The sequence below is a fragment of the Gadus chalcogrammus genome, chromosome 12 (genome assembly GCF_026213295.1).
Source record: "Gadus chalcogrammus isolate NIFS_2021 chromosome 12, NIFS_Gcha_1.0, whole genome shotgun sequence".
In the NCBI taxonomy this organism is placed as follows: domain Eukaryota; kingdom Metazoa; phylum Chordata; class Actinopteri; order Gadiformes; family Gadidae; genus Gadus; species Gadus chalcogrammus.
Genome location: NC_079423.1, coordinates 26,247,297 through 26,274,235, shown reverse-complemented (window position 1 = coordinate 26,274,235; position 26,939 = coordinate 26,247,297). Strand labels below are relative to the sequence as shown.

The following is a 26,939-nucleotide window of genomic DNA, read 5'->3' as shown; positions in this document are numbered from 1 at the left end:
ATACATATATATATACACATACATATACATACAACATAAATACACATACATACACAAAAGATAAAAGATACAACCTAAGAAAAACAAAATATACAAATAACAAATTTAAGGACAATATAAATATATATACAACACCATATATACATACATATATATATATACATATACACACATACATACATATATACATACATACACATATATATATATATGTATATACATACATACATACACATACATACACAAAAGACAGCACTGTACAAAAATAATTGTACAGTATTGTGCAAAAGGTGCAAGAATTATAGTCCTTGTTTGAGGTCAGAGATTACAGAGAGGGACGGTGTCTGACATTCTAAGGGAGGCGTTGTAAATTTTAATGGCCACAGGCAGGAAAGATTTCCTGTGGCGCTCTGTGGTGCATCTGGGTGAGAGCAATCTCCTGCTGAAGGTGCTGGGTTGGGTGTTGGTGTTGGGTTTTCTCCGTCCAAATTATCTGCGTCCGTCCAATCAGCAAACAGAGGGAGTGGCTAAGAACAATGACGATAAAGTCAGTTCTCTTTTGACAGACATCTTCACGCACAGTGATTGGTTTGTTTACAGCCTGCGCGCAACGTGATTCCCGGCCAAACGTTAACGATTGATTATGGCAGATCCAGAGTGGCACTGGGCAGATCCAATAGTTTTAAGCTACAACAAACACCTGCCTTCAAGCGAGTTAACGTTTGTCAATTGAGTAGGTACAGACTCTCTGTGCAAATGAAGTACAAGAGTCTGGTAGGACCAGGCTAAACCTGAACCCCAATCCTTTGAAACATGCTCCCACAATGCAACAGTGGAAGGGATTTATTCAATCCCAACAGCAGAACAGTGTAGCAGGCAAAGCCTTTTTTAAACGATATCATAAAAAAAGATAGAAAACAATAGACATTAGCAATATCCTTTGCTCACAATCAGGTTTCTTAAACTGTTGTTCTTAAACCATAATCTACCAGGCAGTATCCTCTCCCTTCATGTGTGACTCTCGAGGGTCTTGACCTATTTGGAAACAGTTTCCAGGGGGAGCTCACTCTCCTGTTGAATGTTCTTCTGATCGCAGAACGTCACTCCTACTCTCTGCCTATTGGTCGAGAAGCCGGCCTGAACAGGAGCCAGGCCGGCTCCGGGCACCCAAACCCCACCCGGCCTGGGCCCCCGGGAGCCCCCGGGGCCCCTCGTCCGGCCACCCGGTACGGGTTGCGAGGCCTTGACGTTGCCGTGACAGCAGCGAGGATAGTGTTTGAAACACTCGAAGGTGTCCGCGCACTGCCCGCAGTCACAGTGGGAGGGGCCCAGTGTGGCCTGGGCTTGGGGGACGGAGTCAGAACACGGGGGGGCGGAGTCAGAACATGGGGGGGCGGGGTCAGAGAAGGAGCCCAGGAAGGAGCAGAGGGAGAGGCGGGGCGGACAGAGCAGACGCGGGCATTTCTTGCGCTGCGCCAGAAGGTGTTGGCTCAGGAGGTGGCGGTAGTTGGGTTTGAGGAGGAGGTAGATCAGAGGGTTGTAGAGTGTGGAGGACTTTGCGAAGACCGCGGGCACGGCGAACGCCATGGGGGGCAGGGACTCGACGTGTCCGTAGGTAGCCAGCATGGACACCAGGGCATAGGGACTCCAGGCCAAGAGGAAGCCGATACAGACGGCCACACTGAGCTGGTGGTGCCGAAGGGGAGAGGGGAGACACAGGAGGGGAGATGTAAGAGGGGAGGGAGAGAGAAAGAGATCCAGAAAACAAGGTTGGCATGAAGAAAGCCCTCATCAGTCCCCCCCTCATGGGAGAAATTAATCGAATGCACGAGGATCTTTTTATTTGCATGATTTTTGGACGCTACATTGGCTTGTGATGTTTTTTATGTCCATGCCAGTTTAAGCTACAAGCTGGTTGAATTCTTACATATCGCGACTTTAAAGGATCAGTTATGGTTCCGCGTCGACACACACCGCAATGACCACCACGCAGACGCTTCGACACAGTCGTGAACATGTTTTGGTTCTGCGTCGGGTTTTAGTGAGCGGACCAATCACAGCCCTGCCTGCTGCGTCGCCTCGCCGCAAGGTTAACATTTTGAATGGGTCCCTAAAACCCCCTCGCGTTGGATGGACGTCGAACCATAACTAAGCCATTCGTCAAGATCGTTTAGAGTTGTCTTTCGAACTCGTGGCACGCCTTATCAGCCTTGGGTCCAACAGCGGCTAACGGATAGCGTGGTTAAGGGCCGGGCCAGTGTGTGTGTGTGTGTACGGTGTGCATCGACCCCACCTTAAGGATGACGGCCTGCAGGCTCCCGGTGCGGCGCGTGGCGGCCGAGACGGCGTGCTGCTCCACGGCGCGGCGCGACTCCCGCACCGTCAGCAGGATGTGGCCGTAGGAGAGCAGCATGACGCAGCAGGGCGCGGCGTAGCACAGCAGCAACAGCGCCAGCGTGTAGGAGCGCGCCCCGGCCTCGTGCCGCGACCGCCGCCAGTCGATGCAGCACGCCGTGCCGTAGGGCTCGGGCCCGTACGCCCCCCAGTGGAGGAGCGGGGAGCAGGCGAAGAGCAGCGCGTACGCCCAGCAGCAGCCAATCAGGAGGCGGCTGTGGGCGGGGCTCAGGCGCTTGCCTGTGACGGTTGATTTGGTGGTTAAAGGGGGTACTGATTCATATGTGTGTGTGGAGAGTTGCCAGTAGAGTTGGAACGTTTACGTGCTTTTTCCAAAACGCTCCAACAGGGAACAGAAATCTCGGTACCAATGATATAAAACGTTTGACTCAATGCTGAACATCTCAAGTGTTTCACCACACGTATGAGGCAGTACTCCCTTAAAAATGAAAATAGCCAGCGTGATGAGTTCCCTTTAAGGTTTTTAAAACTATGTTTAATGTCTTCAAAACATTCAAAACACATTTTGCAACAAGTTGAGCAGTCATTACCAATTTAATATGGTCAATAATATATTAATATTAGATTAGTCTACACCGCCCAAATAGTATCCCATAAATAGTAGTACAAGGACTATCTTTGCCATACCTAACATGCCAGTTTGTTCCCATGTGTGGTCTATTGTGTAGTTACTATCATAACATGAATCCTTCTCACCATGATAGGCAGTGGGCTTAAGGGTTCCATATTATAACTATAATAATTATATTATAGTTTTGAAAGTCTCCCTCTTCTGACATCACAATTAGGCGTGTCCACCTAGATATGTGACAGAAAGATGAGCACGGTTAGCTACAGTGCACTGGGTAGGCTGGCAGACTGATCTATCCCGCACACATCTAGGTGGACACGCCCACTTGTGATGTCAGAAGAGGCCGATTTTCAAAACGGCTTGTAGCGGCTCCTCACACCTGGTGGTATAACACGTCCCCTTTAAGCCCGCACCACAGCCACAGGGGCCCTCTTGTGGTCCCCGCGCGGTGCTGGGGTGTGTGAGCCTCACCGTAGAGCGGGTAGCAGACCTTCAGACAGCACACGCTGCTGAGCACCGTCAGGGTGCTCAGACTGCAGATGCCAAACAGCACACCGCAGAACGCATACAGGAGACACACGGCCTCACCGTACAGCCACCTGGAAGGAAACACACACGTGGGCGCACGCGCACACACACACACACACACACATGCACAAGCACATACACACAGGGGAAAAGGAGAGCAAGATGACGGTTATTTTACATTTCTGTAAAATATTGTTATAATGTCCATATTGCTTAGATAGTGGAGGAAAGTGACTCAATGGTAATTTTAAGTGTGTGTGTAAATGTGCATGCATGCGTGTATGTGTGTGTGTGTGTGTGTGTGTGTGTGTGTGTGTGTGTGTGTGTGTGTGTGTGTGTGTGTGTGTGTGTGTGTGTGCATGGCATGTGTGTGTGCGTGTGCGTGTGTGCATATACCTGTGGTAGATACTGGAGGTGACGGCCAGAGGGTACAGGCTCAGGGTCATGCCCAGGTCGCTGACCGCCAGGTTGATGATGAAGAACTCGGCCGGCTTCAACCCCGTCCTCTTCTCGTAGGACACGTACAGTAGCATGCCGTTGCCTAGTAACGAACAAACACCTAACAGAGACAAGCACGCAGTCACACACACACACACACACACACACACACACACACACACACACACACACACACACACACACACACACACACACACACACACACACACACACACACACACACACACACACAAACACACACACTTTGAACAGGCATTGTTGAAACTGTTTCTATCCTTGATTGAATTGAATCATTGCTTATTGATTGAATTTAAGCATTATTAAGGATTACTTAATATTTGTATTTGCTTTCTACTATTTCACTTTAAAGAAGGGCTCTATAATATAAAAGAGATATCTACTTTAAAACACAATAAAGTTAATGAATAGCTGGCCCTCTGGGTGTATGTATGTGTAAAAAGTGAATAACTTTATGTTTTTCATTTTTTCTATTTACTATACGCAGTGGCAGGTTTGAGTGGACAAAAGCTTCAATCAATAAGAATACACATGTAGTCAGTGGAAATTCCTTTGATTTTATTCTTCATACATTTTCCTTATTCTACACTGCTGAGTTTCCTGCCTTCACTTGTGTAGGACACTGGTATTGTCCCTCTATTTGTGTAACTGTATTACTGTTCAATGTTTCCAGACTTTCAGCCACATGTACTGGACCTACAATATTGGGCCACCAAAATTGCATAAACACATTATTGGGGCTGATAAATCCTTTGATCGGTTTGTTTGTTGCCGTAATTACGAACCCTAGCCTGCCATAACCCCACAATAACATATATCAATATGTAAGAAATTGCTTTACTTTACTGTAAATATAAGTGCGCTTCGAGACACAAAACACCTCACCAAAGAGGGTGTAGATGCTGGCCACCACCAGGTCTGCTGCCTCTGGGATGGTGGAGTGGAAGGTGCTGTTGTCTTCAACCCACTGAATCCACATTATGACGGATACACTCACGTGCACGCTCGCACACGGCGACACACATACTAACACACACACACACACGCACACACACACAAACACATGCACGCTTGCACACACACACACATGCACACAAACACACGCTTGCACACGCCCACACACATACACATGCACGCTCACACACGAATGCACACACACACACACACACACACACACACACACACACACACACACACACACACACAGAGTATGATCAAAGTAACATGTATTTTTGTCATGTAGACTATGGCCAACTCATGGCATTATTGGTGTGGACAGCCTAGGTGACCTCCTAATGGGTTGCTCTAAATTTTTGCTGGTTCCTAAGCAACTAGACTTGGTTGTAGTCACGTGATGCTCATTAGCCCTCAGCAAACTCTTCAGCTTTTTTGGTTTTCATTTTAGTACTAATAAGAATACTACTGTTGGCCTACCGATTGGTTATGGGATCCGCATTCATCAAAATAGGCATATCACAATGGCTATTTTATAAATAAATATATCTTGAATATTTTAAACATTAACAGTTAGAAAATAGGGCATGAATACTGCTTAATTATTTATGGCAAAAGATTTTTATCACAGATTTTAAGGGCTATAGACAATAGCACGATAATATTTGCATATGCTTATGGGGAAAAAATAGGCTGCAAGTTTGAATGAGTCACATCTCAGATGATCAACGATCCTAGAAAGAGTCAGGTCAAAATGAGCGATGGAAGAAGAACCACCACTCATACAACCTTAGTTTAAATCCTATGATTCTAACCCCCTAATGAATACTTCGTATTATTAAAATGTTCCAAGCAAGCTTCATAAGAAACACTTAACAACTACTCACACATTGGTGACACTAATATGCAGCTATTTCCACCAAAGCAGTCTTCACTTTGCGTGTGGCCTCACCGTGTGAACGCTTCTTCAGACACCGCCCGTCCAGCGACTCCCGCGCGCTACCACCTCACGTGCCGGCAGTGAAGACGAGGTCCACTGCCACGCCGGAGCGCATGTTGCCCAAAGTTCACGTTGTAGGCCATCCGTCGCTTTGGAAAACACGAAATCGTCATTATTTAAAAGAAAATGGACAAAAATGATTTAGGACACACGATAGAGAAACAGACAGCAATACGTATACAAAATATGAAATATGGTTTGCGCGTCTTTTGTGCTCACAGCAAACACAAATGTACCCCATCTCGACACCTGGAAAAGCGATTTTAGGAACACGGCAACAAAAAAGGTAGCAGAGCTCTTCGAAGTCGTCTCGCTCGAGCGTCTGTGACGCGCACAGCTGGTTCTTCCTGCGGTCTGGCGCCCGCTGCGGAGACCAGACGCTCACGCGCGACGTAACGCTCGAGGCAATAAGAGGTTCGTGGTAATGGCAAATTAACTACACTCGATCCTTTGATCTGATGTTTTGAAATGTTTAACATACAGGCTACTTTCTACCTTCAAACCTGCGTCTGCTACCTCTCATCCTATGAGAGATGAGGCATGACCATGTGAGGTAGACCTATTTTGTTTTAGATGAATGCATCAATATTTAGTTAATTACATATTATACAGAAGTGTTAAATAATAATAATAATAGTTTGAAACCTTGTTTATGCTTAGATGATGACGTAGAACATTACAAAATCAATAATGTAAACCTTTGGGTGATTCCATTCTAATTACATGGCTTTAAGTTGAATTATTAAAGCTTTCGAATATCATATATTCCAATTCTGAAATTCATTCATGTATTTTTTGACAACAGCAGATTTCAGATTTGGGTTGTGGCACCTGTCCGCTGCAGCCCTGCCCGAGTGGATGCTGTCCCCCCACCCACACCCATCCTTTCATTTAATTAAAATAATCGGCGGTCTCCAAGTGAATACATTTGTGTCATCCATAGATGTCCACATTAATTAAGCACCTCTTAAATGTTGGAGGGAGGAGTAGGACGCAGGATTCAAGGAGGGGGATAACGTCGAGCCGTCATTGAGGAATAGACCGCACTGTGTTTCAAGACAACAATGCTTCTCGTCTGGGTTCTCTTAACCTTCACACAAGGTGATTTAATAACGAAATGAAATCTTTGAAAAGTATATAACCAACACAATCAATATTTTATCGGTAAAGAAAAAGTTATTTTATTGCTTCTGCTAAAACGATTATCTGGTATGACTGGGAATAGCGTCAATATAGCACCCGTCTTTAAATCATATATAGAAGCGGTCTGTTGCACAGAAAAAAGACCGCCGGTATTGACCAGATCAGAAAGATCAGAAACCATTATTTAATAAAGATGGATTATAACGAAATTAATGTGGTAAATCCATGTAAATTAAACTACCAATATGACATCGGCAATTGTGTGATGTGAAGTGCTCTAGCAGAGGATTGCGAAAGAGGACTGCGATCCAATTTCGTTGTATCCTGTGCAATGAAAATAAAGAATTATATTATATTATATTGTTTTCAGAGAGCTTTTTTGCAATGCCAATACAGGTGAGAGAGGTCATACTGTATGGTTGGGTAGCAAACACGTCATTGTAGTTGGTCACCCCTTTAGTAAACTAAAATAACCTTTATCCTGCTCGTTCAACCCAGGAAACAGCCATGATTCTCTGCAGAGGTATACTTACCTCTGGGATCCAGCGGTCTTTAGCATGTAGTCCCTAGTCAATTAAAGGCACCCAGTGCAACTTTCGAGGCTTAAAAATAAACATTCAATTTCTAGTCTTTTTTACACGTAGTAAGTTTCAATAACTCCATACCATTACATAACGACATTCAAGCAGCAAAGATGAGACGTCGTTGTGTGGTGAGAACTGATAGAAAATCGATAACAACAACAATGCCGCCATTTTCTTTATTTTTTGTAACCTACAATAAATAAAGCAGGCTTCCAGTCAATGGAAAAATGGCTTCTCCCCACCGGCGATTGTTGTTGTTTACGATTTTCTATCAGTTCTCACCACATAACGACGTCTCAACTTTGCTCCTTGAATGTCGATATGTAATGGTATGGAGTTATTGAAACTTACTACGTGTAAAAAAGACTAGAAATTGAATGTTTATTTTTCATTGAATGTTTACATAAAGTTGCACTGGGTGCCTTTAAGTAGGCCTACTTCAAACCCATCTTTAGTTTATAACACACATACATAACTTCTTAATTCCTCGTTATTTTGAAATCTTAATCTGAGAATGTAAACAAGCGCACCAACCTCTGAGGCTCACGAGCTGATTGAAAATGAGCCCGGAGTACAAAGAGTCATCGCTCGGATCACTCAGACCTCTCTACTCTTCGGTCAGTAATATGCTTCCACATCGACACAACGCAATGACCACATGGACGCTTCAACGCGGTCGCGAACCTGTTTTGGTTCTGCATCGGGTTTTAGTGAGCGGACCATCACAGCCGGCTGCGTCCCCTCGATGCAAGGTACATTTATTTGGGAGGCGCAAGTCAGGCCCTTGTGGTTGACGCAAGGAGGATCCACAAGGAGGTTATGGGTCCATATCCCCCTTACGTTGGGTCGACGTGGAACGATAAGCAGCCCTTTAGATCAGTGCAATGGATAGGGCTTCCTTTCCTGAGCTTTTAGCGTTTTCTTTGCACATTTCCACCCTCCGTATTTGTAATGCGGCCTCATGCACCTGCCTGTGCTTCTGCATGCAAGACGGACGACGTACATCAATTTGGTCATTGGTTACATTTTATTTATTTTCTATTTACACTTAATTTGTTATATAAATATAATACATAATTTCAAAAAAAAACAAAGAAAAACGACAACAATCGAGTAAAATACACAACAGCCTGATCACAACAACTGGAGAGGAGGAGGAGAGGGGGGCTTTCTGAGGGGGTTAGCTGAGCTCTCAGTTTGTTGGTTGGAAAAAAGGGAACCGTGAAGTGGCTCAGCTTAGATCGTGAGTCATCGACTCCCCATGGAGTGAGGGGGTAGTGATTCTTAATGGGGTCGGGGCGGTTGCATGGCCAGTATGGTTTCTTCTGGTCCAGTTTGTCCATCCGTGTCACGCGTCTTGTTTTTGGTGTAGTAACGAGTGTTACTTTAAATGCATTGTTGGGGGTGGAGGGGGGGGGGGCAAGCGCTGTGTATGTGTGTGTGTGTGTGTGTGTGTGTGTGTGTCTGTGTGTGTGTGTGTAAAGGGGTACCCAGGTGGCATGCTCTGGATGAAACATTGTGGCTGGTGAGCCCTCCGTCAACGAGCCACACATGTCAACATCCTGCCTCGCCGGCCCCCTGCCGCTGAGGTGAGTGTGGGGGACGAGGTGCTCAGGAGGGGGAGGCTGAGGGACTCAGGCCTGGCTGGTGATGATGATCAGGGCCGGACTGGCCGCCTGCTGGCTGGTCTCCACCACCACGCCCCCCTCCTCTTCCTCCTTCCTCGTCGGGGTCGTGAACTTGGCGAAGACGCGCGGCGTGCTCAGGTTGTAGACGCCGGCGTGCAGGAAGCAGGCGCGCAGCGGCAGCGGCGCCACTTCCTGCGGCCGCAGCCGCCGCCGGTACTGCGTCTGGCCCAGCCAGGTGAACGTGCCGTGCACCTCCGTGGAGTCGGGGCTGGGGGGCGGAGTGGGGGTACAGGCGGGTTACATTGGGCTAGGGCGATCATCACGATTATTACAACGATTACTTATGGAGTTTGAAAACATGATGCATTTAATCAGCATTTTTCGCCCAAAAAACACTTTGTAACCGAGAACTTTAAAATTTCCCCTGAAAAAATAACAAGAAATGTTGGAAAATAATGTACTATTAATTATCCAGCTGATTTGATTTCCTTAAAACATACAATGAATATAATAAATACACTTAAAAAAAAACTTTACAACCCGATTATAATAGTTGATGATTCTCCCCTATGATGAGCGGAGACACAGATCAGGAGGCAAGCCAACCGTTTAGAGAACAGAAAGTGCAGACAAAGCAAGAACCGAAGAGGGAGTGTATACTGGTCTTAGCATTAAAACACTGCCAAGGGAGACTTTCCTTTAAGACCGCTCAGCTACTGCTTAAATAGTCATTCACAAGGCACTGATCTGCTAGAACTTAAAAGGGAAAGGGGAATGGTAGTAGAGTCAATGATTGAACGGAGTCCGTGGCGCTGAGCTGCCAACGACTGCTCTATGACAATGTACGCGTCTGTATGGCTTATAGATAGGTTCATAGCGGAAACACTTAGCAAGTACAAATCGTTTTAAAATACTTGGGGTTAACAAAAAAAATATATATATATATACTAAAGTTTATTTTGAGTTTTCAAAATAAATGATTTCAAAGAACAAAGGGAGATTAGCTTGACCTATAGCAGTTACATGCATTTACATACCTCACCTTTTCTAGTTATACTCTATGTTAGGGCCGAATGTAGTGATCTGTAAAGAGTGACACACACAGACATCCTTTGTCTGGAGACTGACCTGATGGTTTTGTGTCGCAGGTCTATGAGGACCTCCACCTCAGCCAAGGCGCAGTTGGACATGGTGAGGGTGACCGGTACAACACAGAGCCTGGAGGGAGTCAGAGAGAGGGAGAGAGTCAGAGAGAGGGAGAGAGTCAGAGAGAGAGAGAGTCAGAGAGAGAGAGAGAGAGTGTGAGAGAGTCAGAGAGAGAGAGAGAGTAAGAGAGAGTCAGAGAGAGAGAGAGAGTCAGAGAGAGAGAGAGAGTCAGAGAGAGAGGGAGAGAGAGAGAGAGGGAGTGTGAGTGAGTGAGTGAGTGAGTGAGTGAGTGAGTGAGTGAGTGAGTGAGTGAGTGAGTGAGTGAGTGAGTGAGTGAGTGAGTGAGTGAGTGAGTGAGTGAGTGAGTGAGTGAGTGAGTGAGTGAGTGACTTGTGTTAAGTTGAGCCACAGGTCTAAGATGGGCTACTATTTTTAAGTTGGTATTATTTGTAAAATTAAGATAATTTCAATTAACAAAGGAAGTTCAAGGAACAACGTTGCTTGAATTTATAGACATGTTACACCTAGCATAGGACCCTTAGCATCAGTACACCTTAGGTCCACGTAGGATCCATAGAACAGTTGCTTTTGCAGTTGTATGATTTCACATGTGCATAATTGTACAAACAAAAAGAGAAAAGGTTTGGTTATGTCAGGCAAAAGTGTGCCTTGGACAACCCACATGGCTTTCAGGCCAACCTGAGAAGCACAAGTCGGTACAAAGCTGGATCAGCCTCGATTTCTGCCTCTCCGGGTGTGCGTTTGTGTGTGTGTATGTGTATGAGAGAGCGGGAGATCCCACCTTTCGTGGACAAACGGGTGGCTGTACGTTTCGGGGTAGTGCAGGTTGGTCTTGATGAGGGTGGACAGTTGCTCCACAGAGGGCTGGATCACAGGGGGAGGTATGTCTGGCTTGAACTTCAGCAGCACCATTTCCTGAGCCTCCTGTGGACATGACACACCCCACCAATGAATTCACCCCTCATCGTACCAATACACAAGCAGAACATCGCCAGACCAATTCGTCTGGAAACCCTCATTTGAATTTTGTTTTTGAAGGAACGTCATCTACGGTTGCAGACTCAAAATGCCTCTGGACTTGGATATACCAATTAGAGCAAAGATACACCGGATCAGCAGCAGCCATCTTGGTTGTTTATGATAAATCACTCCCATAGTCCCACTCTTTCATCGTCATCATACTAAATACACCCTCTATTTTATTGAACTTGTGATTGGCCCGACAAAGACCCGGTCTACTTGAAATCTGCCTTGAAGGGAGGGGGGGGCCAGACGCATATGTAGAGCGAATAAAACCCAGCAGATTGGTCTGGTTCCCTGGCGACTAATACATCCTTGCACCAACTTGCTGTGTAGCCACTGTCCAACATCGTCTCACATTTTTAGGAGGGAACTTCCCTTCATTTGTTTGACTTTAAAATATTAAGGGCTAGCGGTTTGGTAGTATGCTGCTCAGATAGTCAGAACAACATGCTAACTAGCTTGCGGTACCCAGCCTAGCAAGTTCAGGGTTAGTCAGTATTGGCTTAAAGCAGGGGTCTCAAACTCAATTTACCTAGGGGCCGCTGGAGGTAGAGTCTGGGTCAGGCTGGGTCAGTATTCGACAAAAAAATGTAGCACAACTGTCCCAATCTAAGTTAATGATCGGGATATAATTAGATCACGTTTGCTATGTTATCGCTGACAACAGGGGACATTTCATAGTTTGGCTGGTGGAAACCGGGACATTTTAGCGTCCTTTGGCTTTTGTTGGGACTCAGGATACGTAACTCAAAATTGGGACTGTCCCGGCAATCAGCTATCACAAGTGATAAAAAAGCGTGGCAAGCGTCTCAGCAAAAATGTGCATTTGACAACAACGAGCGGGCCGCACTAACATTAAACTTTGATGTCAAGTAGGGGGCCACAATATTTCATCCCGCCTGCCTCAATTTGCCCCCGGGCCGCGAGTTTGAGACCCCTGGCTTAAAGTAATAAGTATTTAGTAAAATAAGTCAACAATCGTAGCCTCTACCACAGCTGCTGGTACTTTCAATTTCTAGCTGGATGAATGGAGAAGAACCCACGTTGGAGCGATGGGGAAGAACGTGAGTGGGAAAGGAAAGGGGGTGGAAAAAAGGGGGGAAATACGGAACGTGGAGCTATAAAAAGCCCGTACTCTTCCCTCACCCTGAACATGAATGAACATGGAGCCACGGGAGCAGTTGCTTGGCAACAGATGGAAGGCTGTGTTTCACAGGTGGTGGTGGAAATGGCTGCACATGTGCAACTATAAGGGCTGTCAAACGATTAACAATTTTAATCGCGATTAATCGCAGTGTTGGTGAGTTAACCGACGATTAATCAAATTATTTTAATGTCTTTTTAAAACCACAATTGAAGTTAAATGAGATTATCAAATTCGATGACACAATCATTCATACCAAATGTACTTAATAAGCAAAAACTAGACCAATTGATCTTGAGGGAGTTATATTGACTATATTATATTATATTTATTTGGGAATTGTAAACCAGCTGTCACTTACTGCAAGGTTTATTGAATGTCATGTAAGTGGAACTAAAAACAGATAATAAATCTGATATGAATGTTGACCTCCTGTGGGTAAAACCTTTCAGAATTACAGTTAAAAGAGAATTGTGTGAGTATTTTTCTTTGAATCGCGTTAAAACAAGAATGCATTCCCCATATACATACAGTATATGGGGAATGGATCAGGCCCTTTCTTGAGAGAAGTGCATCTTGTTCCTCCTCTGGATCGAAGAAGAGCTAATTTTAGACTAGTGCGAGCATCCCACAACTGAGGTGAGGAGGTTGGGATTTTAATCAGCGAAGGCACTCTTCAATCCGTCATGTCTCCACGAAGTTCTCTCTGCTGCTCTCAGACACATGCGATACACACTTGAGCAAAGTATTCTATATGCCTTATAATCATTTCCATCAAAAGCAGAATTAAAGCTAAGATTCAATTAACTGTATGGACGTTTAATTCATTCAAGAAAAACACATAAAACAAAACTCTGGCCGGCAGATTGCTACGGCGGGATATCACAGCCAGAAATCCTGATTGGAAAAGGACATGATTACAATATCCCTGAATGTGATTGGTTACATTAGCCAAGTCCAAACACCTCTCAAAGTGCTTAGAAGATTTCTTTGGTAACATCACACAAGCACACTTCTAAAAAGGTGACATATTATACCACAAGGTTTGAGCGTGATGAGCCGTTACAAGCCGTTTTGAAAATCTGCCTCTTCTGACAACCCAAGTGGGCTTTTCAAACTAGATGTGTGCTGGACTGATCTATCCAGCACACATCTAGGTGTAGACACCCACTTGGGATGTCAGAAGAGGCAGATTTCACTGGCTCTTTATGAAGAACAATCGACAGCTAGCTAGCTGCTAGCACCCGCCAGATGTAAACCCTGCTCGATCACAGCTTCAGATGAGTTTGAAGACCGGCTGATTAAAAGAAGAAAGAGGAGTGATGATGTGGTGGTGAGGGGGCGGTTTGTGGGGTACGGTTAGGGGGGAGGGGAGGTGGTTTGAAAGGGGAGCAAATGGATACACAGTGATTCACACAGGTCTTTAAGTGGTTTAAATTACAGACAGAATTGTACAAAATGTTTTTTGATACAAAGGCCTGAAGAGCTCTTCTGGTGCCGGCAGAAACAAGGATGGAGTGTTCTGGGAGATCACTACATTTACATATATATACATATTGTATATATATAATCCGAGTGAGTAGGAAAACAGGTTGCGGGCACGAGCAAAGACCGCCTTTGTGCGCACGGGGGCGTCAGTTGCCAGCGGCTTCCCTTTTTGTGTGCGCTCAATTAATCTCCTTTTCCTCACAGGCTTTATAATTGCATCTCGCGAGCAGAGATAGACTGCGTCCTGTGAACGTGCTCGCAATAACGATCCGCGGGCACGGATTTGTTGGTTGATTGGCCCTTATATTTGCTCAAGATTTTTGCCATTGATATGCCGCCATAATCCACCAAAAAAACACTTGTCATTACCGAATGTGACTTTCAAATTGAGTTTGCATAACAATGTTGGCATGCGTGTCTTGTTTATGTGATGATTTCGAAGGGCTGGGAGTTATCTGAAGGGTGCATACTGGGGCCCGAGCCAAACACTAAACAGGAATACACTACAGGGATGACTCAGTAAATGACAACACCGTCAGGAAACCATAAAGTCCAAGTCTGGTACAAATGCTTTGTGTCTGTTGGTGTTTGTGCGGACTGTGCGTACCTCTTTCTGGGGGAGGGAGAAGGCTTCCTTGCCCACCGTTTGAAGAGTCACGTGGAGTTGGCCTTCCAGAATGAGTTGCTTGTTGTCCTCGACTACGTATGCCTGCACATGCACAAATAAATGCTTTAGCACACTCACACCTCATCTATGAGCGGTAACACATCGTCTAACACCTCATCTAAGCTATCATTAGTGGTTACACACTCAACCCTCATATCAACGATCATGAGTGGTAACACTCTCAAACCTCATCTAACATATCATGAGTGGTAACACTCTCAAACCTCATCTAACCTATCATGAGTGGTAACACTCTCAAACCTTATCATGAGTGGTAACACTCTCAAACCTCATCTAACCTATCATGAGTGGTAACACTCTCAAACCTTATCATGAGTGGTAACACTCTCAAACCTTATCATGAGTGGTAACACACTCACACCTCATCTAAACTTTCATGAGTGGTAACACTCTCAAACCTTATCTAAACTATCATGAGTGTTAACACACTCAAACCTTATCATGAGCGGTAACACACTCACACCTCATTTAAACTATCATGAGTGTTAACACACTCAAACCTCATCTAACCTATCATGAGTGGTAACAACCTCAAACCTCATCTAACCTATCATGAGTGGTAACAACCTCAAACCTCATTTATACTATCATGAGTGGTTACAATCTCAAACTTCATTTAAACTATCATGAGTGGTAACACACTCATAATCCAAACGATCATGAGTGGTACCATGACTGTACCTTCCAGAGGACGATGATATTCAGGTCCAGCTCGTTGCACGTCCGGGCCACCGCCTCGATCGGACCCCCACCCCAGGTCCAGTGTCCACCAGTGGTTCTGCTGGAGGGGTGCGAGAGGCCCCCAGCCCGACCTTCTTTCTTCACCGGGTCGCTCGGGCAACAGCGGAAGAAGAAGTCTGCACACGGTGTGGTGGAGCTGACGATCTGACGGAGGAGGGGAATCAGGAATGGGGTCTAATACGATGGTGTAGCCATTTCAGTATAGGACAAGCAGCTCAATTACAGTCAAACATACACATGTGTATTTTTCACTGTGGAAATCTAATTTATGTCAAATATTGTTTTTTTGCACACAAAATACTTTTAGAGGCAAGAAGAAAAAGAAAAAAAAATCAGCCCATTTTTCGACACCCATGTATCCCATGTCACACATGGACCAGCTGGTAATGCTCAGTAATTTGTTATTAGTTGTAACTTAACTCTTAGTGTTTGGTGTTGTCTTATCTTTCATCCAAATCTAGAAGTACAAGCATGAACCTCTGCATTTCAGAGCAGCCAGCTGATGATCATGGTGGGATTATCCTGCGCTCTACTCAATAGACCCTTTCGACAGAGCCGTCCTCGTAAGACAAACACAGGTGGCGCTCTGCGCATGACTACCGGAGACCACTACCGGTGTCGAGGTACTTGGGGGTAGCAGACCCATGATTCATGATGTGAGCGACCTGTGTTTGTCTAGCATGGACAGTTGCGAAAAGGATCAATTAGTCCTTCCTGATACTCACTCGTTCATTTCCAAGGTTCAGGTCTGCAAAAGTGAATTTATCTTCTGTGGTCGAGGTAGCTGAGGGGAAGAGAAATACATAGACTTTGGATGGTGTTCTGACCGTTGAAGAATAACACATTTTTTAGTACTTGACAGCGAAATGGTTCAAATGGTTCAAATGTAGAGCATGACCATGGGAAGATACAGGCAGCAATTTACCAAGCAAATATTCTATGACACAATGGGTATACAGCCATGGTGGGAGAGACCAAGTTGATTTGCAATACACTATGGGGGAAGTGGATATGTCTACAAGGCTGCAAGACAGTTAAAGGAATCCTCACAACAAAGAAGTCAGTAGATTGGCATGGCCTTAGTAAGAGGCTTCGTGGCACTGTGAATGCAAACTATATCTCAACACCTTGCACCTTTCAGTAAGGGGGGTATCTCTAGGTCCAAGAAGAATGTATAGAAATTAGTTTTCAATAGATTATATAAACAAGGTTTATCATTTTGATATCATTTGTATTTAATTTTATAATATATTTAGGATTAACGTTTCCACGACAACCATTCATATTTATACTTTGAAATCTCACACATGCAATGCGTCGATGGTTACCTTTGAGGGGTTTGCATCTGGCCGCCCGGAAACACAGTTTGGCCCGTTCTCTGCTGGTGAGCTTACAGTCTGGGAGGTATCACAAGAGAAAGCAGAAAAAGCAATTAGCTAAGCTGATTCATTAAAGGTATGCTTGGCCAGGGAAGCGCTCCGGTGACATTCAGCACGCCCCGCCCTAACACACTTCCTGTACAATATTGGAGGGGCAGCTTTTCATATCCTCATATTAAGGAAATTGGCGTCGCTATTTTAAATGCCCTTTCGTAGACACAATATGATGACGTTACTTTAGGAAAACCCACGCAACTGCATCGTATCATTTCCAGTTTCACCATGATTTTATGCACATTAATCCATCAAACTAAAAGTATTTGTTCATAAATCTAAAATGCTGAAGACAAATTTGTTCCTGTTTGAATTCTATGTTGAACAAATACAAACAAATGAGCATTCAATGAGTACAGTGATTGTCACACTCGCAGTACTGCAGGGAATAAATTTGGCCAACAGCCAAAGCCACATCCAGAACTCTCCCACACACACACACACACACACACACACACACACACACACACACACACACACACACACACACACACACACACACACACACACACACACACACACACACACACACACACACACACACACACCATTAGTAAGCAGTTCCTCTCATCGATAGCGAGGCTGTGTTAGGTGGAATGGCCAAACTTTGACAGCAAAGGCAAATTAAGGTCATTTTGATCCAATTAGCACCACTATCCTTAAAGGCAAGGCAAGGCAAGGCAACTTTATTTATATAGCACTTTTCATACACAAGGCAGACTCAAAGTGCTTCACATATAAACATTGTCATACAATAAAATTAAATAAAAGATAAGTAAAAGAAAAGATATGCAAAGAAATGGGTAAAATAGAAAGTTAAAAAGGATTAAAATAGAAAATAAAGGCAAAGTTAAAAAAGCTTTTTAGAAAGTGCAATGTATTTAAGATTTAGCAGAAAGCTAAAGCAAACATAAAATTCTTCAGTCTTGTTTTAAAGGTGCTCAGAGTTGGGGCAAGTCTTAAATCCTCTGGGAGTTCATTCCAACTATTTGTTGCATAGTAACTAAATCCTGCTTTCCCATGTTTCGGGTTTACCCTGGGATAATTAACAGATTGGTCTCAGAGGATCTTAGTGGTCTAGAAGGCTTATGTAGTGGAAGCATATCAGTTAAATATTTTGGGCCTAAACCATGTAGGAATTTATAGGTTAGCAACATGATTTTTTGCCCAGACTACTAATGAACTAATGCCCTTAAATATGACTACTTTAATGCCTTTGTATATGTAATGGTCGTTTTCCTCGGTAAAGGGACATTAGCACCCCCTATTGACAATTACTTCATGGAGGACGTTCCTCCTTCAGCCTCCGTTGACTCCCATTAATTTCTCCGAACCATACGACCATACGCCACAAACATTGCAAGCAGGCCAATGGCAACCAAGCACGCAGTCCTTCCTCCCTCACTTTAAAAACCACCAGCCGCCACTGGTGTGTACCTGTGTGTACACACAGGTACACACACCTACGTGCGTACCTTTGTCCTTGTAGGGGTTGATACACTTGTGTAACCTCCACTGTCGACTGCAGCTTGACACCTGGGTGATGTGGAACTCACGCACACCTGCTTCACTCTGTCCGAGAGATGGGAGAGAGAGAGAGACAGGAACTTCCATTGGTGAATAGGACGTTACAAAAGACATCTTGCCACATATTGTAAAGGCATCTTTGTGTGCCTGACTGATCATTGCCATTTGACATCCACTGACGTCAGTGAAGATTATGGAATAACAGGAAACCAGTTAGGAGAACTTAAAGGGGACATATTACGTCACCTGTTGTGAGTGTGATTAGCCATTACAAGCCGTATTGAATACGTGCAGCTTCTGACATCACAGGTGGGCATGTCCACCTACATGTTTGCTGGTAAAATCAGTCTACCATTCTACCCAGTGGACTGTAGCAAACGTGGCTTCTAATGGCTAATCAGATTCACACCTGTTGGTATAATATGTCCCCTTTAGAACTAGGGGATTTTTTTAGTAGTAAACATAATAAATTGCTCTGACAAAAATAAAAAATTATCTTGTATCTTTGGCTGCTTTGTGACAAGCCTGTCCAAAATTTGAATTTGGCCCGATTGAATTTACCTGTTGCTTTATACACCTGTCACCTACCATCTAGCAACCCTATCTGCGCTCTGCCTTTGCACTCATTGGACATGATCAGAGTCTTTGCTAAAGCTAATAGAGTGACTTTGGAAGGAGGCCTGAAGGGAGGAAGGGATTTTGTAGATTGGATTCTTACTCTGGTTGGTTTCTCCGAATTACCTTCCCTAGTTTTAATAGCGGAGGTAGGTAACTGGCACTCGCTATGTACACGCGACTATTTGGAACACATCGAATGCTCTTTCGGATGGGTCCTCATTTATATGTTGTCTGTAATTAGGGCCAGCATTCAGTTTGAGTCAATCCAATCTGCAGCTCAGCCTGCGTTGTAACTGAATTAACCTCGCCAAACGCAAGGTGAATTCAATAGTGCTTGGGTGTTTGGAGATAGGAGGGGGCAACGTCTCGTCATGTTGTGTGTGCCAGTAAAATAATTATCTGTATAGCTTCAGAGTTAGGGCAGGATGCTAGGTTGGCCACTGGTGATAATGTACGCAAGAACGGATGATGTAAGCTCAGGAATCTCACATTTAAACAAGACTCTATTCAATTAGTTTGGATGATTGGAATGTTTTAGATTCCACTGGTTTCAGAACAGACAATGCTTCTGCTGTCCTGGCTGTTCAGACTGCATCTTGGTCCATGAAAAGTTAATCACTTGATTCTATAATGTAGCACCTGAATGCATTCGTTAGGGTTGCCTTCTCATGGTTGAATGTACTCATTGCAAGTCGCTTTGAACAACAGCTTCAGCTAAATTAACATAATGTTAATATAATGCGCGCTTCGAGAGGAAAGAGTCAACCAGGGTCAAAGTTTAAATGTGTTGTACTCCCGAGTGCGGCAGCATGGTAAAACATGTGAGCATGGTAAAACATGTGAACACTAGACCCAGGGGGTTGTCAGCACTAGATGGGTAGGCTTCCACACTCAACCCCCACAGGAACTCATAGCTGTATTTACAGTTCTGCATACATCCTGAGAACGTGCATCTTCACAGAGCTGCCAGCATTTATACGCATCACATTAACATGTAAGATAGGGGGCGGTATAGCGATCAGATGCCAAATATGCACGAGACGAGCAATGCAAAGGAACCAATACTGCAACGGAACCAATAACAGGCTGAGCGCTCGTCATGTGATGCTGAAGACGCGACGTGCTAGGCTCACCATGTTGACGTTCTCCACGTCCACAAACACCAGCATGCCGTCGTTGAGGTGGTCCCCGTCCTCGGCGTCCCGCCCGCGGTGGTCCGCGGACGGCACGCTGCTCGGGCAGGCCGTGGCGCACACACTGAGGGAGCGGCTGGCGCAGATGAACACGTTGTGGCGCAGCACCCGGTGACTGGGGAGGGGGCAGACGGACGGGTTTGAACTCAATGCTCTGGAACTAAGGTGGGGATGGTAGAGGTAGAGAGCCAGAGGGGGAGAGAGTGAGGTAGAAAGAGGCAGAGAGAGGGGTAGAAGGGAGAGGGGTAGAGAGAGAGAGAGAGAGAGGGGTAGAGAATGAGGAAGAAAGAGGCAGAGAGAGGGGCAGAGAGAGAGAGAGAGAGGGGTAGAGAGAGAGAGGGGTAGAGAATGAGGAAGAAAGAGGTACAGAGAGGGGCAGAGAGAGAGAGAGAGGGGTAGAGAGAGAGGGGTAGAGAATGAGGAAGAAAGAGGTAGAGAGAGGGGTAGAAAGAGAGAGAGTACAGAATGAGGAAGAAAGAGGTAGAGAGAAGGGCAGAGAGAGCGAGGGGTAGAGAATGAGGAAGAAAGAGGTAGAGAGAAGGGCAGAGAGAGAGGGGTAGAGATTGAGGAAGAAAGTGGTAGAGAGAAGGGTAGAGAGAGGGTAGAGAGAGAGGGGGTAGAGAATGAGGAAGAAAGGTAGAGAGGGGCAGAGAGAGGGGTAGAGAGAGATAGCGAGAGAGAGAGAGAGAGACAGAGTCAGAAAGATGGAGCGAGAGTGACAGCTGTAGGCTGTCAAAAAACAAAGTGAGGAGAAGGCCTGAGAGGACTTGAAAGGAGGGTCCAACAAAGATAGAGATTTTCTCTGAAAGAGAATAGTGGGGGAGAAGGTGTATGCATTGTTGGCGTGTCAGTGTGTGTGACAGGGATGAAAGAAGTGCCCCCCCTCCCTCCCCTGCTAGACCGCAGGCTCAGTGTGTTTCCGGGTGATGGGGACGGGGGGGTTTTGAGCACATTGCTGCGGGGGCTGGCAGTAAGCGGGAACGAGGTGAACAATAAAATAGAATAATTTATTGAGCTGCTTCGATCCAACCGCACGCGCTGCCGTAATGAATTGCAAAATAAGCGTGGGGGGTTTGAATTAAAAAAAGCCACCAATTCACGTAAGAAGACAAAATAGGAAAATGGGAAATGCTCTGGCACAGTTAAATGCCACCTTCAAGCAAAAGAGTGACACCCAAGGTGCAGAATCAAACGTAAATAAAGCATTTTAGGCTTCATATAATGCAAAACGAACTTCCCCCATTTCGAAAAAATAGATGAGGTAAAGAGCACTACTTTTTTGTTTGTACTTGGCGCTCACCTGATCCTCCCGCCCTTCTCGGCGCTCTCGTAGTAGAACAGGAAGTTGATCTCGTGCACGCCCTCCTGGTCCGGCCCACGCAGCCAGAGGGGCAGCTGGGCCGACTGGCCGGGCCGCAGCACGCCCCCCTCCAGAGGGATCTCCACGGCGACCGCCTTCCCCCTCACCAGGCCCTCCACCGGGGAGGACACCAGGTACACGGGGGGCGGCGGGTGGCCCGGGTGGAGGTGGTGGTGGGGGTCCCCGGGGGGCGTGGCCAGCGTGTGGTAGGCGGAGCAGACCTCGGCGCTGGTGGGGCTGAGGGGCGTGGAGGCGGCGGAGGAGGAGGAGGAGGTGCCACCGCCGCCGCCGAAGGTGAAGAAGTGCGGGTGGGTGGAGGCCACGCGCAGGCCCCGCAGCGCCACCCCGCTGACGTTGCAGAACTCCACGTAGGCCTTGGTGATCTCGCCGCACAGCAGCGCCGTGGGGAACTGCAGGAAGAACACCTGCGAGCGCACGCGCGCGCGCACACACACACACACACACACACACACACACACACACACACACACACACACACACACACACACACACACACACACACACACACACACACACACACACACACACACACACACACACACACACACACACAACCACACACACACACACACACACACACACCGCATCAGGGGCTGTAAGCTGGTAGGGCTGCACCAGTACGACGATAAATTGTGATTGCGATAATTTTTCCCAACATTGTGATTGCGCTAATTCACTGCGATCAACAGAATCCATTCCATTTGTAAACATGCAACACGGTTTTGTGTCACATAGCTGCCAATTAAATGTATTATTATTATTATTATTATTATTATAGCTGTAGTGGGCCCTCATGGACGCACCAGGTTCAAGCCTGGGATTCCTCAGATCAATTATTGCGGAGTTGTTACGACTTGATAACAACGTAACGGGCCTACAAAATCGGACTATTGATTTAGGGGCTTGTGTTGTGTTGGTGTGCTTCATGTGCTTGGGAGGCCGTAGGTACCTCCATCAGGGGCATGGGGGGTGTGATCAGGGGATGCAGGCGCTGGTCCTGGCCATGGCTCACAGACGTCTTGTCCTCTTTGGTGGAGTTGAGGCGCGGGCCCCTGATCTCCAGGTCCTGCTGGCCGCGCACCACCAGGGGCTGGCTGCTCTGCTGCCCTGGTGGGGGGGTTGGGGAGGAGGGTTAGGGTGTGAGGAGAGACACGGTGACAGGCCTCCTCCAAGGGGAGCAGCTCACTTAGGCTGAGTGTGTCTATGAGTATTGTTTTCCAATGTATGTGTGTGTGTGTATATTTGTGTGTGTGTGTGTGTGTGTGTGTGTGTGTGTGTGTGTGTGTGTGTGTGTGTGTGTGTGTGTGTGTGTGTGTGTGTGTGTGTGTGTGTGTGTGTGTGTGTGTGTGTGTGTGTGTGTGTGTGTTACCTTCTGCACAGTGAGCCACTTCTTCCGAAGGCACAGAAGCAAGGTTGTAGGCCACACCCAGAATGTTGAGCTGACCAATCATGTGAGGCAGCAGCTTCAGACGGGCCTATGACAGAGGTGTTTGCTTTGTCATTATATTCTGAACTCCAATTAACGCTTGGGCAATTGATTTTCATCGTTCCTTATGTGCAATAAAAGTCAATATGGATTTTAGGTCAAAGATATTCTGATAACTTATTTGATTAATTCAATACTGCCCAGTTCTATAAACGTGCACATCATACAAAAATATAAATACGAATATGAAACTGAAGATGACAGAAAAATAAGAAATAATCTGTAATAAAAGTAGCTCACCACTTTGGTCTCCTTCGGGCCAAAGTTGAACTCTGGAATAATTTCACTGGATATGACGTCGTCTTTGTTTTCCGACTGTGGGGAAGAGTAGAGAACAGAGATGGAGTATAATGAATGAAGCCTTGCTCCTCTCTATGTTCTTCGCTATGTTTCTTAACCGGCGGAAACTGTTAGTGTGAGGGGAAAGGCTCGTTGCTGGCAGGTAAACAGACACTAATGAGTGCACAGACTGAGGAAGAACCCACAGAGCCGGAAATATGTGGAAGGGGGTGTTGTTCACAGTACTGCTGTTAGAGCACCACAGTAATGTTGCCTTATTGCACACAGAATATGGTTCTACCAAATTAACATAAGTAAAAAAAAAAGACACTGTTTATATATCTGGTACACGATATATAAACACAGAACTAGTAATCTAAGACGTTATAAGATTGCAGGTGCTTCACACGTTGGATGCAGGAAAAGGAATGCTTAGCCAAATTACCGCGGCTATGCTGTGGGTTCCTACGTTGCCGTGGTAACGTTGTGTGTCCCTACGTTGCCGTGGCTACGCTTTGGGTCCCTACGTTACCGTGGCTACGCTGTGGGTCCCTACGGAACCGCGGCTACGCTGTGGTTCCCTACGTTGTCCCAGGTACGTAAATACAGCTTAAGGCTGCTCCATAACGTTATCATATAATAAGGTCAAGCTGTTACGGGTTGTAACCTGTGTAATTATGTGTTACTACACTGTTACATGGACAATCACATCGAACTTTCAAAAAATATCAAACATAGACTGATTACATCATCAAATAATAAATTGAAAATACATTTTCAAATAAGAAAATGTAAACACAAATCCAAACACTAGTGCTAAAAAGGGTAAAAAAAATATGCTGCCGTCTTGCTGTCAGTGTAATGTAAAGTTGGACCAAAGACCCCACCTTGTCGTTGGTGATGGGCTCCCCCGAGGCCTCGTCCGAGGGCAGGTCCCCTTGCTGGGGACTGGAGAGGTCCCTGGGGGTGAAGCTCCACTGCAAGGACAGATCGGACAGGAGCAGGGACACTTTCAGGGGGTTCTGGAAGGTCACCTCCACTATGATGGGCTCTGCGGGAGAGAGAGAGACAGAGTACGTCAGGGAGAGTGGACACCATACCGTTTTCTTTAAAAAATAGCAGAAATAAAGCAGAATTCCTTAAGTTTGTTTCATTAATGAAATATTATACCAGCAGGTGTGAGTGTGATTAGCCGTTACAAGCCGTTTTTCAAATCTGACTCTTCTGACGCCACAAGTGGGCGTGTCCACCTAGCTGCATGACGGATAGATGAGCAACGTTTACTACAGTCCACTGGGTAGGCTGCTAGAAGGATCTGTCCAGCACACATCTAGGTGGACAGGACCACAACGGCTTGTAACGGCTAATGTAAGTGCTAAAATGCCTATTTTTACACTTTCATTGACATAAATATTTATTTAAGAACTAAGAAATGCATTTCTCCCAATCTCTAAAAACATATACATTTCCAGCAAAGTGCAACCACCGACTCTCCGTACCTTCCACCACAGCCAGGGGGGTCCGGAGGTTGTCGGTCTGGCTGTTGAGGCAGCACTGGCTGGGCTGGAAGCCTGCCGGGACCACGCCCCGGTGGGCCGAGGCCACAGCCTGCTCCTCCAGCTGGCACCACATGACGGCCTGCTCCTGGTCGTACTCCTGGTCCAGAGACACGTTGGTGGCCGCCTGCTTCTCCCCTGACACCCCGCAAAGCCAGGACATCCCATCGTTAGGACTGCAGGAATACCGCCCGGTCTATACTAGCTCTAGTGCTCCGTCGTTACCGGGGGCAAAAAGGGTCATTTACGCCGTCGTTGTTTTGTTGTGTATTATATGGAACGCCGCTGTTGAACTCAAACATCCGTCCTATTAACCCGGAACGTGATGGAGACGACTACACAATTCAGCCATGAACTGAGCCAATTAAATGCACCAAGCCCGTATCAAGTATGAATGCATATGACCGATGGGGGTGAGATCAAATATACAACACCGGTATTATGATTTACACATTTAAATATTCCCCACATGCTTTTTCAAAAATATTAGGAGAGTAGATCCGAAGACCTAGTGAAGACATTCACCATTCAACTTCAACAGTCTAATACAAATCAGCAAATGGCATGTCCAAACAGCAAAGTTGACACTATTGTTAATAATATTCAGCTCCCATCTGTGAACTGTTTGCGTGCGCTAATGCGTCTTACCCTCGGCCAGGCGGCGCTCGTGGCCAAAGTAGACGCGCGTGGCAGCGGCGTGGATGCAGGGCAGCGGCAGCTTGGGCAGGCTCGCCTCGCTCTCTGCACTCACACTCTGGAACACCCAAGACACGCCCGGTCACATTCACAAAGCTGTCAACAGGCCCCGATCCCCCATACCATGACCCCAATGGTTAAACAGCTCAGATAGACGGATCTCCATCGGTGCATCAATGGAGAATAAGGAACAATAATTAACGTAGAGAGAGCCCTGGATTAGCTCTTAGGATGTTGTCTTTTTACCTGCCATACTGGAAACCTCCACTAGTGGCCAAGCAACTGTTTTAATATGTTACGTAACCCACATGTTTAAGTGTTGGCGTCTCGTGTTTGGCGTTCATATTTTCACCTTAATACAAATATATATACACATACATAGAAGAGATATAGAGATATTAAGAGACAGACAGAGTGAGATAAGGAAAATGGAGGAAGAGGTCAGTAGCTGCGTTTCCATCTAAAAGGTGATGCAAATCTTTAGAAAGTTCGCAAAAAAGTGATTCGAATTAGGTGCGTTTCCGTCAAGTGGTTGGAGCGGAATAGGGTGATGACGTTACACGTTGATGTCGGCAGGGTTGCTATGGCCGGTCGTTAGGTGGAAATCGTAAAGGCTGTCAGTCCTGTGTGTTCAAAGTTCGCTACGTCACTGCTGTTTCGAAAAGTGTGTTTCCATCTCCCATTTTGCAAATTTACTCTCTTTCGCGTTTTCAAAAACCACCTCAAGCGAGCGGATAAAACTTTCTGCGAATTAGAGGATTTTTTTGCGAATTTTGGTGTTTCCATCACCGTTTACTGATTCGATCCTTCAAAGTTCGCATAAAATCAGGGGGATGGAAACGCACCTAGTGATGACAAACAGCAAGACAAATAATTAATGACAGAGACAGATAGAGAGCCAGAGAGAGGGACAGAGCCAGAGAGAGACGGCCACCTTGTAGACGTAGAGGTACTCCCGGAGGAAGGCGCCCTGCTGCGTGGCGGTCTGCTGGCTGTCGTTGGTCAGGATGTGGCGGAAGGCCTCCACGGCGTTGTCCGGCTGCCGCAGTGTGAACGACTGGCGGCCGATGGTGAAGTTGATGTGGTCCTCGGCCAGCGACCAGCCCCGCGCCCGGTACACCTGCATGGCCTGGCAGTAGCAGCGCAGCGCGTGCCTCTTCTGGAGGACGGACACGACACAGAGGAAGAGAGTCACTGCACAGTTCCACTATTCTGTATA

At 46.0% G+C, this 26,939-nt stretch overlaps 2 protein-coding genes across 3 annotated transcripts in view; both read right to left on the bottom strand.

The window, feature by feature from the left end:
• Positions 1-1,035: 1,035 nt before the first annotated feature.
• Positions 1,036-6,294, bottom strand: opn7a (opsin 7, group member a). The gene is made up of 6 exons (XM_056603271.1): positions 5,898-6,294; positions 4,877-5,017; positions 3,911-4,073; positions 3,458-3,585; positions 2,294-2,634; positions 1,036-1,686 (listed from the first exon to the last, which is right to left on the bottom strand). The coding sequence occupies exons 2-6, from the start codon at positions 4,968-4,970 to the stop codon at positions 1,036-1,038; spliced, it is 1,377 nt and encodes a 458-aa protein (XP_056459246.1). The 5' UTR covers positions 4,971-5,017; positions 5,898-6,294.
• Positions 6,295-8,122: 1,828 nt separating this feature from the next.
• The window catches only part of trappc8 (trafficking protein particle complex subunit 8), a 31,308-nt gene continuing 12,491 nt past the window's right edge, over positions 8,123-26,939 (bottom strand). For both annotated transcript variants that reach the window (XM_056603661.1, XM_056603662.1), the window contains 17 exons: positions 26,655-26,879; positions 25,673-25,778; positions 24,968-25,162; positions 24,356-24,519; positions 23,430-23,504; positions 23,073-23,178; positions 22,653-22,810; positions 21,623-22,107; positions 20,263-20,437; positions 18,460-18,556; positions 16,880-16,948; positions 16,277-16,335; positions 15,492-15,695; positions 14,730-14,831; positions 11,249-11,391; positions 10,429-10,518; positions 8,123-9,568 (listed from right to left, as the gene is read on the bottom strand). In XM_056603661.1, coding sequence (XP_056459636.1) covers positions 9,307-9,568; positions 10,429-10,518; positions 11,249-11,391; positions 14,730-14,831; positions 15,492-15,695; positions 16,277-16,335; positions 16,880-16,948; positions 18,460-18,556; positions 20,263-20,437; positions 21,623-22,107; positions 22,653-22,810; positions 23,073-23,178; positions 23,430-23,504; positions 24,356-24,519; positions 24,968-25,162; positions 25,673-25,778; positions 26,655-26,879 — 2,715 coding nt within the window. In that variant the 3' untranslated portion in view covers positions 8,123-9,306. The remainder of the gene's footprint in view (positions 9,569-10,428; positions 10,519-11,248; positions 11,392-14,729; positions 14,832-15,491; positions 15,696-16,276; positions 16,336-16,879; positions 16,949-18,459; positions 18,557-20,262; positions 20,438-21,622; positions 22,108-22,652; positions 22,811-23,072; positions 23,179-23,429; positions 23,505-24,355; positions 24,520-24,967; positions 25,163-25,672; positions 25,779-26,654; positions 26,880-26,939) is intronic.